This window comes from Seriola dumerili, unplaced genomic scaffold, assembly GCF_002260705.1.
Source record: "Seriola dumerili isolate Sdu_G_001 unplaced genomic scaffold, Sdu_1.0 BDQW01000012.1, whole genome shotgun sequence".
Classification (NCBI taxonomy): domain Eukaryota; kingdom Metazoa; phylum Chordata; class Actinopteri; order Carangiformes; family Carangidae; genus Seriola; species Seriola dumerili.
Genome location: NW_019174267.1, coordinates 1,710,408 through 1,723,176, shown reverse-complemented (window position 1 = coordinate 1,723,176; position 12,769 = coordinate 1,710,408). Strand labels below are relative to the sequence as shown.

Genomic DNA, 12,769 nt, shown 5'->3' with positions numbered 1-12,769 from the left:
TATATCTATATATATATATATATATATATACATATATAAAACATATATAATGATAGAACCAGGTGTAACACTGGCTTCAGGAAACTGAAGCACTTGGTTATAGTGGTGGAAGCTTGTCGTCATGGTGATACATGTAAATACACTGACTGCTGGTAGGAGACAGTGAAAGACAGATGTGCTGCTCATCCTTCGTCTCCTCTGTCAGCTCATCACACTGACTCTGAGGCTGGACATTAATCAGCTGATATAGCCTGCGTCCTCTGGAGACGCCGCTGAGCTGATCTCAGGTCTGTTCTCAGTTTAACTCATGGCCACAGGGGGCAGAGCTGTTCCACAACACGCTTCAGGACAAACACCTGAAATACTTCCTCCTTCTTTTTATCATCGTTTCCATGGCAACAACTCCACCTGCTGATCTCTGACGGAGTCTGTCTGCTACGGTTCTGACACGTGGAAGTGGATCACCTTGAGCATTAGCTTGAGCTTCGACCTTTGACCTTTGACCAAACGAGAGAGAATGAGGGAAGACAGAAGAGGCAACATAAAAAGGTTTGTGTTCTTTTTTTACAACATTATGAAAGAGCAACAGACAGCGTAGCTAGCATTAGCGTTAGCTTAGCTACAGTCTGTGGGTGTTCTGTTAGAGCTCCCCCTGGAGGCCTGGAGCTCTGACGTGTCGTCTCATACACAGTTTTTTTCTGTTCGTATGATTTTCTTGTTGCATCGTTTCTGTATTCTCCGTTTTTTTCATTTGCAGTTTGTTTCTGTTCTTGTGTTTGTTTTGTATTTTCATGTGTTTCTGAAGCTGCATCGTTTCTGCTGATGGAGGAGTTTTACAGCGTTTGTCCTCGTCAGCCGCCGTACTCTGACTGGGACAGAGACTCCTTGTTTCTGTCTCAGACCATCATTGCGTCACTCTGACCTCCCTCCTCTGCGTCTCAACATGAGCTTTAATGACCAGAAGAAAAACATCATTAAAGTTTCATTTAAATAAAGTCGTCTGAGAGCGGCAGCGTTAAACAAGATCCAGAGTTCTGTCTGATCAGTCCGTCAAGTCGTCGTCACATGACGAGAGAGAACTGGATTCAGCTGAATGAACAGAGCCTCAGTGTGTGTGTGTGTGTGTGTGTGTGTCAGTAACATGACCACATTAATAAGCAACATGTATAGGATGTTATTGTCCTGCAGCAGTGAGTCACCAGCAGCTCAGGAAACATGACTCTGTGTGTGTGTGTGTGTGTGTGTGTGTGTGTGTGTATAGAGCCATGACGGAGGAACAAAATGTTTAAAGAGAGAGGAGTGAAGGAGGAGGGAGGAGGACAGAGACAGACAGTTGGAGTCCAGCTGGTCTCGTTCTGCTCCTGAACGTCTCTGATGTTTAACTCTGAACTTTCAGCTCATCGTCAGTTTGTAGAAGGACTTCCTGCTGTCTCTCTCTCTCTCTGTCTCTCTCTCTCTCTCTCTCTCTCTCTCTCTCTCTCTCTCTGTCTCTCTCTCTCTCTCTCTCTCTCTGTCTCTCTCTCTCTCTCTCTCTCTCTCTCTGTCTCTCTCTCTGTCTCTCTCTCTGTCTCTCTCTCTCTCTCCCTCTCTCTCTCTCCCTCTCTTTTTAAAGCTGACTGAATGATCGTTCTCAGTTTGACAACAGGAAATGATACGTCTTTCATCAGATGGAAATCAAACTGATTTCAGGTCAGCTCTACAACCTTCACAGAGACAATAAGACGTTCTTCTCTTCGTTTCACCTGTGATTGTAAATGTTCACTATCACCTATATTTAAACATCTGTACATATTATATATATATTTTTTATTCTTTTTCATTTTGCAGTTCTTTCTTTCTTTCTTGTCACTTTCTGATGTAAAACTGAAAATCTGCCTCCAAACCTGCTTCTGTCTCACTTCACCTGTGTTTTCATCTGTGCTGGAAAACTCACTCTGAGATGTCTGATCCAGACTGAGTCTGGGTCTGAATCTGAGTCTGGGTCTGATCCAGACTGAGTCTGAGTCTGGGTCTGAATCTGAGTCTGAATCTGAGTCTGATCCAGACTGAGTCTGAGTCTGGTTGATGCTTCACTGATGAGTTTATTAATAAATAGTTGAGTTACAGTAATGCTGTAAAGCTGATGACACTTCCTGACTGTCAGACATGTAGAATCACTCAGTGTGAACTGAACCTGTGTCTGACTGAAGGTGAAGAATCTATTCAGATCATCAATATAATCGATCGGGATGAAATGATCAGCTCATGATGTAACTACAGTTCCACTCTGATTCTGTTTCCAGTGAGTCTGTGAAACCAGCATCTGGTCTACAGACTGAAACACACACACACACACACACACACACACACACACACACACACACACACACACAGGTAGACTCACAGATCTTGGCCACGCTGGCCACCAGCAGCCAGATAGCGATGATGTACGGGGTCTGGACGTAGCTCCACTCCCACTGGACCACCCGGTACCCGCCGCCTTGATGATGGTGCTGCCCCCCCTCTTCCTCCTCCGCGGGGCCGGCCGGCTCCTCCACCGCGGACCGGGCCAAGGCGACACCGGGCGCCCCGTATTCTGCTCGGGGCTGCGGGTGGAGGAGGAGCGGTGGGGCGGAGGCAGAGGCGGACACCGGCGGAGAGAAGCCGAGCCCCGGCCCCCGGAGCGGCGGAGAGCCCGTCACGGACAGGTCGGCGGCAGCCGCCGTCAACAGCAGCAGCATCAGACCGAGCGGCAGCATCTTCCCGCGGAGCTCAGCGGGAGGACATCCCTCTGTCCTTTATATACACACCGAGACACGGAGAGGACGGCAGCGGAGGAGGGAGGCCGGCAGCCGGTTTACAACATCAACACACTCACAGGCTCCGGTAAGACACGGAGGAGGGGACACCGGAGCTGAACACGTGACCCGCCCCGTTCTCCTTTAAAGAGACGGACACACTGCAGGTGAAACACAGAGACACTGAAGGACAGACAGAGAGAGAGACAGACACTCAGCTCCATCAGGGTGAAGCTCTCAGCTGATCAGCCTTTATTATTTAACTGAAGTCAAACCTGATGTTTCAACATGGAGGATCCTGTGACTTCTGTCAGTCAGTGAATGAATCACATGCTGAACTTCTGGTGCCACACCTGATCAGGTGGCTTCCTCCAGGTGGATAGATTCTGTGTGTGTGTGTGTGTGTGTGTGTGTTTGTGTGTGTGTCTCCAGAGGATCCACCAGCTGTTTCACAAGCAAAGGTAGAAAACCACTGCTTTAGAGTGTTTGATATGGAACCAGACACAGACTCAATATAATGAGACATGAAGAGAAGGAGCAGTCGTTCTTTATTAATTATACCTGGAACACATTCAATCCTATTTAATATTTCTGTAAAATGTTTAAGTTAAAACAGAGTCTGTGTCGACAGTGAAGAAGAGTCCCACACACTGACCTGAGGTCAGAGGTCAGAGAGAACACCTGGACCGAAACCAAACACATCTCAAAGTGCAAAAACATCACAACTGTACAGAGATCTGTGCTCAGAGGAACACACACACACACACACACACACACACACACACACACACACACACACACACCGTGCTGAAGCAGTGACAGGTGACCTTTGTACCACATTAGTGATTTCTGTGTGATTTTAATTTTAGTTTGTGACACTGTGACATGAAACATTCACCCTGACTTTCCAAACTCCTCAAGGACTTTCAAGGACCTGTCCATGCAGGCTAAGTGGTGACAGAGCAGGTTCATCATGTTCAGACTCGTCTCAGTCTAAATGTCCATCGTTGTGACCAGGTCACCTGTTGAAATGAAAGTTCAGTCTTCACCTTGAAAACTTTATTAACATCACAGACAGTTTTATCTCAAGGCTCCAAACTGGAAGGACTTTATTTTCCAGGACGGGCTCTTCTGACGTTCCTGTTTGAAACTGATCGTCTCTGATTCTGATGCGAGTTAAAAATGTGACGGAGAATTTCTTCAAACATGTTTGAACAGTGGAGAGAATAAAGTCTGAATCAGGTCCATGATCCAAACACAGGAAGAATCTGCTCCTCCTGTCGCTCAGCTGGTCTGGGTTCTGTCTCTAATCAATAGACTGATCGATCGATCGATCGAGTCTCTGCTCAGACTTTGTCTTCTGACTTGTTGAGACCCAGAGCCTGAACCACGTCCACACTGAGACCGCTCTTCAGAGTCCTCCTCACTGAAACACATGAGCAGATATGACACATTTTACATTTGAGACTTTTACATCATGATCATGTTTGTTTGTTTGTTTGTTTGTTTGTTTGTAAACTGCTTCATGTCTCGTGATTCAGTTTCTGAACTTTTTTCACCTTAATTTTGCTTCTGAACTCTTGAAAACACATCGTTAGCAGCAGTGTGTGTTTGCAGTGTGTTAGCAGGTTGTTAGCAGTGTGTTAGAAAGTCGTTAGCATTGTTTTAGCATGATGTTAGCAGGTTGTCAGCAGTGTGTTAGCAGATTGTTAGCAGATTGTTAGCAGGTTGTTAGCAGGTTGTTAGCAAGTCGTTAGCATTGTTTTAGCATGATGTTAGGTTGTCAGCAGTGTGTTAGCAGATTGTTATCAGGTTGTTAACAGGTTGTTAGCAGTGTGTTAGCAGGTTGTTAGCAGGCTGTTAGCAGGTTGTTAGCAGGCTGTTAGCAGTGTGTTAGCAGGTCGTTAGCATTGTTTTAGCATGATGTTAGCAGGTTGTTAGCAGTGTGTTAGCGGGTTGTTAGCAGGCTGTTAGCAGTGTGTTAACAGGTCATTAGCATTGTTTTAGCATGATGTTAGCAGGTTGTCAGCAGTGTGTTAGCAGATTGTTAGCAGGTTATTAGCAGGTTGTTAGCAGGTTGTTAGCAGGTTATTAGCATGATGTTAGCAGATTGCTAGCAGTGTGTTAGCAGATTGTTAGCAGGTTATTAGCATGATGTTAGCAGATTGTTAGCAGTGTGTTGAACTGATCTCTAACACTGAATGGAGACCATCGGCTTCCCTTCTGAGACTTTAATATCACAGTCAGCTTTTAATTTTCTTGTGATAATAACCAGCAGCAGCTGACAGGATCATGGGGGTGAAGCAGCTCTGATTGGTTAGCTCTATGTGAGACACAGGAAGTGACGCAGCCTCTGATGTGACAGCTTCATCTTCAGCCACACGTGTTTGAGTCCGGTTCATGGAAACAGGAGGAAACAGAGAGAACCTTCACTCTGAGCTGATCAGCTGATCCAGAACAATAAGCACAGGTAAACATGAACTCCAGGTGACCTGGTGTCTGAATGGTCCTGGAATCTGTCGGTCTGACTCCTGGGAGGTCAGAGCGTCCTCCACAGCAGAGGTGAAGATTATCTCTGAGTGAAAACAGAGATATGGAGCTGCAGAGATAACAGCCTGTTGTGGACACAGAGTTGCTGTTGTGTCTCAACACAGAGTCTGAACTCTGAGACCTGGACCGTCTGAAGACCAGAGACCAGATCCAGGACAGACTGGACTGGACCTGACTAAGCAGAACGCTAAAACCATCATCACATGATCAGGCCGTGTACTCACATGACTTCCTGTTGAGTCTGGACCGTTTCCGGGTCTTGGGACTGGATGCTCTGTCAGTTGGATTCTGGGTAACGGATTTGACCAACCGGTCCATGATCTCGTCCGTGGCGTCGTCCTGGGAAGTGGTCCCGTCGTCTTTGGCCACAGATATCTGAGACGGACTCACCCTGCCCATACCTGCAGACCAAAACCAGAACGTCAGGCAGAACCAGGACTAAATTATCAACCAGACCTGGACTAAATCCAGACCCCGTCCTCTCTGCAGAGGCCGGAGGACAACCTGTGGTTTACTTTACACCTGACACTGAACTGTAGACTGAAGATAAATATTTGACTTCAGACTTATCTGCTCTGTGTTCATGTGTCAGCAGCGTCTCTACTTCCTGGTTTGACACAGAACTTTATGAACTGTAAACGTGTTGCCTCTCATCAAGAAGGGAAAGTTAAAAGACTCCTGATTTCACTGACACAGACATAAGATCAATGAGGTGTCACTTTTAACAGGAAGTACTTTTACTGTGACGCTTTAACTAGAGGAAGTACTTTTACTGTGACACTGTATCTACAGGAAGTGCTTTTACTGTGACACTTTAACTACAGGAAGTACTTTGACTGTGACACTGGATCTACAGGAAGTGCTTTCACTGTGACACTTTAACCAAAGGAAGTACTTTTACTGTGACACTGTATCTACAGGAACTGTTTTTACTGTGACACTTTAACTACAGGAAGTACTTTGACTGTGACACTAACTGCAGGAAGTACTTTTACTGTGACACTGTATCTACAGGAACTGTTTTTACTGTGACACTTTAACTACAGGAAGTACTTTTACTGTGACACTGGATCTACAGGAAGTGCTTTTACTGTGACACTTTAACCAAAGGAAGTGCTTTTACTGTGATGCTTTAACTACAGGAAGTACTTTTACTGTAACACTGTATCTACAGGAAGTGCTTTTACTGTGACACTTTATCTACAGGAAGTACTTTTACTGTGACACTGTATCTACAGGAAGTGCTTTTACTGTGACGCTTTATCTGCAGGAAGTACTTTTACTGTGACACTGTATCTACAGGAATGCTTTTACTGTGACACTTTAACTACAGGAAGTACTTTTACTGCGGTCTGGAGGTCTGGGGGTCTGGAGGTCTGGAGGTCTGGAGGTCTGGAGGTCTGGGGGTCTGGGGGTCTGGGGGTCTGGAGGTCTGGGGGTCTGGAGGTCTGGGGGTCTGGAGGTCTCGGGGTCTGGAGGTCTGGGGGTCTGGAGGCCTGGAGGTCTGAGGGTCTGGAGGTCTGGGAGTCTGGAGGTCTGGGAGTCTGGGGGTCTGGAGGTCTGGAGGTCTGGAGGTCTGGAGGTCTGGGGGTCTGGAGGTCTGGGGGTCTGGAGGTCTGGGGGTCTGGAGACCAACCATTAACCAGACGTCCCCATGATAAAGGTTTGGAGACCCACTGAGGAACAGTTATTGGTCTGTGACGGTTTGAACACTCAAGAGATTCTAGTTTTGATGGTTCTAAAATAAAAACTGAGTTGTGGGTTTGGTCACGTCAGGTGACGGTCAGGTGACGGTCAGGTGACGGTCAGGTGACGGTCAGGTGACGGTCAGGTGACGGTCAGGTGTCTGAGGTCAGGTCAGTCTACTTCCTCTTCCTGTCATATGTGTCAGTCACTGAGGTGAAGGTGTAGAGAAACAATGATGTGATCAAACAGACACTCTCAGTGTGGACCTGGTGACAGGTTGTTGTCATGGATACGGAGACATAGACGGAGACGGAGTCTTACTGCGGACGGCTCTGGAGCGTCTCAGACCTCTGGTGTCGGTGTTCAGACTGTTGCTGCTGCTGATCAGCAGGTTCTTCATGTTCTCATGCTCCTCCTCCTGACCAGGCTCCGCCTCCGCTGCCAGGGAGACAGGGGAGGGACTGTCCTGACGAGGCACCGCCCCCGAAAACTTCTCCGTCTGAGAGGAAGAGGAGGAGAAAGACAGATCATTCTTCAGACGCCATGATAAAGGTGATGAGAGGAAACAGGATGCATGATGGGAAAAAAAGTTTTATTTTTAGACTCATCAGTGTAAAGTTTCTCTGACGTTCCCCACCAGCCTGAGACAACGACTGGGCTGAAGCCACATGACCACAGGCCCCGCCCACCTCGTGTTCACATATGTTTTCATATCTGTCGTCGGTCTGATATTAAAGGTCTTGTGTTTCCAACTGCTGAGGTTTTATCTCTTCAGATGATTTCAGAGAAGACGTCTGAGACCTGGTCTACAGGGATCTGGACTACAGGGACCTGGACTACAGGGACCTGGACTACAGGGACCTGGACGACAGGGACATGGACTACAGGGACCTGGACTACAGGGACCTGGACTACAGGGTACCTCGGTGATCATCTTGCCCCTGGTCTTGGTTCTCTCTCTGTGAGCGGCTCGTTTCCGTTTGAGGGTGAGGACTCGCTCTCTGGTCGTGCGATACTCGAGAGCGAACTCGCTGATGATGCGACAGAAGCTGGTGACTTTGATGTCTCTGACCGAGGAGGACGGCTGACCCAGGAACAGCAGGAAGGAGTGGAACCTGCGGGGGGGGGGGAACTGATGAGTTGAATCTGTGGAAACACTTTCTCACTTAATGATCAATATCTATCAGAATGATGTCACTTCCTGTGTGTTGGAAACAAAGAGAATATTTCGTTAATGAAGTTCATTATGTTTCTGATGATGGATTGTTATTTTGGACTATTCTGTCTCACCTGTTGATGACCCTCCTGTGCACCACCTTCAGGATGATGATCCTCTGGGTGCAGTCCTTCAGAAAGTCCGTCATCTTGTTCTTCAGCACCGCCTTGGTTTCATGTTTGGCCACCACCTTCAGATTGTCCCATGATGCTTTGCAGCGTCTCTCCAGCTGGACCAGGTTCTCTGAGAGCAGCTCAAAGTCCACCTGAAAAAAAACTCACCTGGTCAACACACCTGCTTATACCTGAACAACTCCAGCTGCAGAACAGGTGAGAGAGGAACAGAGTCGTACTTTGGCCGAGCGGGTGATGGCGGGAATCTCAGAGTACACGTCAGAGCATTCTGGGTAATTTTCCACCATTAGGCTGCAGGTGTGATGCAGCAGAGACTGACGGTGAACCGTGTCCTTCACCTCCACCACCTTCTCCAGGTAACCCAGCTCAAAGCCTTTAGCCTGGAGACACACACACACACACACACACACACACACACACACACACAAAATCAGATTAAAGCTGTTGTCTGTTCACACACAGATTACAGTCTGATCCAGGGTCAGTGTCTTTCTTCACCGTGTCATCAGGGGAAACAACAGATCACTGAATCTGATCCGTGATCATCTACACTCACCTGTCCTGTCTCACCCGGTCCTCACCTGTCAGTGAGACAGGAGGTCAGAGGGCAGGAAGTCACTCTCAGAGCCAGCTCTACTGACTGACAGTGTGTGTGTGTGTGTGTGTGTGTGTGTGTCTCCTCACATTGGAGCTGTTGAGGAAGTTGCCGATGGCGAGCAGCGTGGCGAGGATCCTCCTGAAGGTCTGATTGGACGCAAGCTGCTCCATCCCCAGCTTCAGGTCGAACAGCGGCTCAGCGATCTCCTGCAGGAGGAGACAGAGAGAGACAGAGAGAGAGAGAGACAGAGAGAGAGAGAGAGAGAGAGAGAGAGAGAGACAGAGAGACAGAGACAGAGAGACAGAGAGAGACAGAGTCAACATGTGTTCATGAACATGTCAGACTCTGAGCTCAGCACAGATGTGACTGATGTTTGTTTACTCTTCACATGGTGGAGGTTTGAGTCCTGGACCTGGACTGGACCTGGACCGTGGAGGACTCGTGTGTCCACAGGTGTAAGGAGAACTGTTTCTCCAGAACCAGGTGAGTCCTGGCCCCGCCCTCAGGTCAGTCAGTGGGTGTTACCTTCTCCAGAGCCTCGTAGTTCAGTTTGAAGGCCCAGAGCTGCAGGCGGGGGGTCAGGGCGCTGATGGAGGCCAGGCTGAACAGGAACTGCTCTGCGGTGCCCAGAGGGACGTCGGGATTGGCCAGCTGAGCCTCCTGGATCTTCTGCTTCTCCTCCTCTGTGGGGGTCATGGTCAGGATCTTCTGCTCAGGACAGGGGGGGGGGGGTCAGCTGGGTCAGCTTCAGGACTTAGTCTAGTCTAGTTACAGGAAGTGACCTTTACCTCTATCCCCTCCTTGCTGATGGCAAACTCGTCGAAGTTGAGGATGGCGGTCTTGATGACGTGGACTGCCGGCAGGACGGTCATCCCGATGTTGATGGCGTTGCTTCTCTTCGGGTCCAGAACCAGAATCTCAGACTTTTTGGTCTCAGGTCCTTTCTGCGCACGCACACACACACACGCACACGCACACGCACACGCACACACACACACACACACACACACACACGCACACACAGTGTTCTCATCATTACATTAATACAGACCTGAAGGAAGTGAGGAGGTTAAACACCTGAGGGTTTTAATCATTTGTCATCAGATGTTTCACATTAACAAGTAAACGTTTTATATTTATATATATATATATATTATTATATTACTTATATATATAAAGTATATATATATATATAATCGGTCTTAAACCTTAAATCTGTCATTATATCTGACTATGATCATCAGGAACTTGTTGGTTGGTTTTTTCTTGAAACCTCATTTTATTCTTCTTCACTGTAGATGTTGTTGTTTTTACTCGTCACTGTTGTTATTGTTATTAGTATTTTTACTGTTGATTGTATTTGTCGTTATTTTCTTTCAGCTTTTGTGTCTTTGATCTTAAACATGATTGTTTTCTTGAGTGGAGCCCAGGAGGAAGCGGCTGCTGCCTCGGTGACGGCTGATGTTTAGCTTTAGTTTATTTCGTTTATTTCGAACATGTGCGAGTAACACAACAAAGTAAACTGAAAAACAAACAAATCCAATAACAATAGCCAAAACAAAAATAATAATGTGAACCCAACAGATGATGGATGCAAATAAAGAGAAGAGGGTCAAACCTCCAGGTGAAAGTCTGTGTTAGTTTCTGAGAGGAAACCTTCCCTGATTAAAACATGTCTGACCAACAGAAGGAGCAGAGCTCATGACGTCACCCTGGTGTTCAGAGGGAATCAGCTGAGGGAAGCATGAGGCTTGAGCTGGAGCTGCACTTCCCCCTCTTGTGGCAGAAACAAGTATTACAAAAGAAAACTGTTCCTTCCTTCTCTTTGTCTTGTGTTCTTGTTTGATAGTTCATTGTTTTATTTAGTTATTATTATGACCTGAGCTTCACTGTGATGAAGATGATGAAGATGAAAGCTCAGGTGTGTATCTGCTGAGATCACCATGAGCTCTCCTGATCTACTTCCTGCTCTCCAGAGGATGAACCCTTCACATCTTAATGACTGCTGTTCTGTAGGGATGACAGACAGATGTGGTTACCTTGGCGACAGGGAGTTCCTTGGCTTTCGACTCAAACAGGTGTTCCAGTCGGGCGGTATCCACGGCAACCTTGTCCAGAGACGCCCACACCGTCCCCCGACCGAAGCGACACTTCTGAGGTCGGTCTGCCTGCTTCAGCTCCTTCCAGAACAACTTCACCGTCTTCTTCTTCTTCTGAGAGAACGCCGCCGCCCCTGCCGAGGACGAGGGAAGAGGAGGAGGAGGCGGAGCGCCTGGTGGAGGGGGAGGAGGTGGGGGAGGACACAGACCCCCTGGTGGCGGGGGAGGGGGAGGGGGAGGAGGAGGAGCACCCAGGCCTGGGGGAGGGGGAGGAGGGGGAGGGATGCCAGAGAGGCTGCAGGAGGAGGAGGAGTCGAAAGTGTCCATGTCCAAGACGTCGATGTCCTCCTCGTCCAGCAGGTCGGAGAAGTCCAGGTCTTTGATGCGCAGGGCGGCGGCGCTCGGCTGCAGCTGGTCCCAGGCGTCGGCCGGACCCCCGGGGCCCAGAGGGGTCATCTGGGTGGTCTCCAGACGGCGGGCGTGAGTCTCCACGTCGATGCTGCTCTGCTGCCGCAGGTGACGACTCTGAGGAGGCGGGTTTATAGACAGGTCAGTCACATGGATGGAGGAAGGTGTTCTGATACTGAGTCATTCATACAACCACATCCTGTCACATGACACAACACTGACTCCACCCATCTCCAACATGACTCACTGGAAGATATCGAAAAGGTTGGTGCCCAACAACACAGAGGCCGAACAGCATGTTATTCCTTCACTCATTAAAGACTCAGGGATTCAGCCTTAAGATCAATCATCAGTTCTCTTCACTGACTGTTTCAGCTGAACAAGTTATGATGATGATAACTCTTAAATCATCCCAACAGAGACCGACTTCATCATCACAGGGTCTTTCCTCACTGACCAGAGGACACATAGACTGTCTCATGTGTCCATACTACGTCTGCAGATCATCATCAGCTCCTCCTGTGACTCACTGCTCACACACACTTTTATCTTCTGCTGCTGATTCATGTGATCAAGTCGTCAGTTATAATAACGACTGACAAAGAGACGAGCTGCAGAGACTCAGAGTCGTTACTTCACCATCACAGGCAGTCATCTTTCACTTTGATCACCACACACACACACACCCACACACACACACACACACACACACACACACACACCCACACACACACACACACCTGTTGCTCTTCAGCCAGTCGGGCCAGCGCTGCCTGGGCGGAGCCCTCCAGTCCCTCCAGCTCCGCCCTGCGGGAGGCGCTGCTCTCACTGGAGCTGGAGGACTCTACTGAGCACGCTCTGAAGCTGGACAGACGCTCCAGCACACGACCCCGACGACCCGGATCTGCCCCACCTGAGAGGAGAGAAACACAGAGAGGTCTCACTCTGACTGGATTTACAGAACCAGCCATACAACCAGAAATGGTTTGAATGATCAAATTCTAAAAACACTTTAGAAACAGGAGAAGAAGAAGAGGAAGAAGAGGAAGAAGGAGAAATGAAAAAGACAAACAGACGACATATAAAACCAAGAAGAAGAAGCAGCTTTTTCAGTAATGTGATTTGTGTTGTGACACTGTGGGAGGAGCCACAACTACTAAAGACCTGAGTCTCCTCCCACAGGTCAGAGGTCACCTGCTGTAAACACCAGCTGAGGGACGTGGATTCTCTCACCTTCTTCTTCTGTGGTGTCTGGAGCGGCAGCTGTTGGGCTCAGAGGCACTGAGGCAGCCGTCTTGGAG

At 48.3% G+C, this 12,769-nt stretch overlaps 2 protein-coding genes across 2 annotated transcripts in view; both read right to left on the bottom strand.

The window, feature by feature from the left end:
- The window catches only part of slc9a5 (solute carrier family 9 member A5), a 26,954-nt gene extending 24,216 nt beyond the window's left edge, over nt 1–2,738 (bottom strand). The window contains exon 1 of the mRNA XM_022749956.1: nt 2,384–2,738. Within this exon, the coding sequence (XP_022605677.1) occupies nt 2,384–2,738 (355 nt within the window). The remainder of the gene's footprint in view (nt 1–2,383) is intronic.
- A 606-nt stretch (nt 2,739–3,344) lies between these two features.
- LOC111225269 (FH1/FH2 domain-containing protein 1-like) overlaps nt 3,345–12,769 on the bottom strand; it is a 45,967-nt gene continuing 36,542 nt past the window's right edge. The window contains exons 17-28 of the mRNA XM_022750041.1: nt 12,702–12,769; nt 12,209–12,381; nt 11,001–11,585; nt 9,750–9,905; nt 9,487–9,669; nt 9,048–9,167; nt 8,582–8,743; nt 8,304–8,494; nt 7,936–8,128; nt 7,335–7,512; nt 5,552–5,728; nt 3,345–4,203 (exon numbers count right to left, since the gene is read on the bottom strand). The exon at nt 12,702–12,769 is cut by the window's right edge and continues 67 nt beyond it. Coding sequence (XP_022605762.1) covers nt 4,124–4,203; nt 5,552–5,728; nt 7,335–7,512; nt 7,936–8,128; nt 8,304–8,494; nt 8,582–8,743; nt 9,048–9,167; nt 9,487–9,669; nt 9,750–9,905; nt 11,001–11,585; nt 12,209–12,381; nt 12,702–12,769 — 2,266 coding nt within the window. The 3' untranslated portion in view covers nt 3,345–4,123. The remainder of the gene's footprint in view (nt 4,204–5,551; nt 5,729–7,334; nt 7,513–7,935; nt 8,129–8,303; nt 8,495–8,581; nt 8,744–9,047; nt 9,168–9,486; nt 9,670–9,749; nt 9,906–11,000; nt 11,586–12,208; nt 12,382–12,701) is intronic.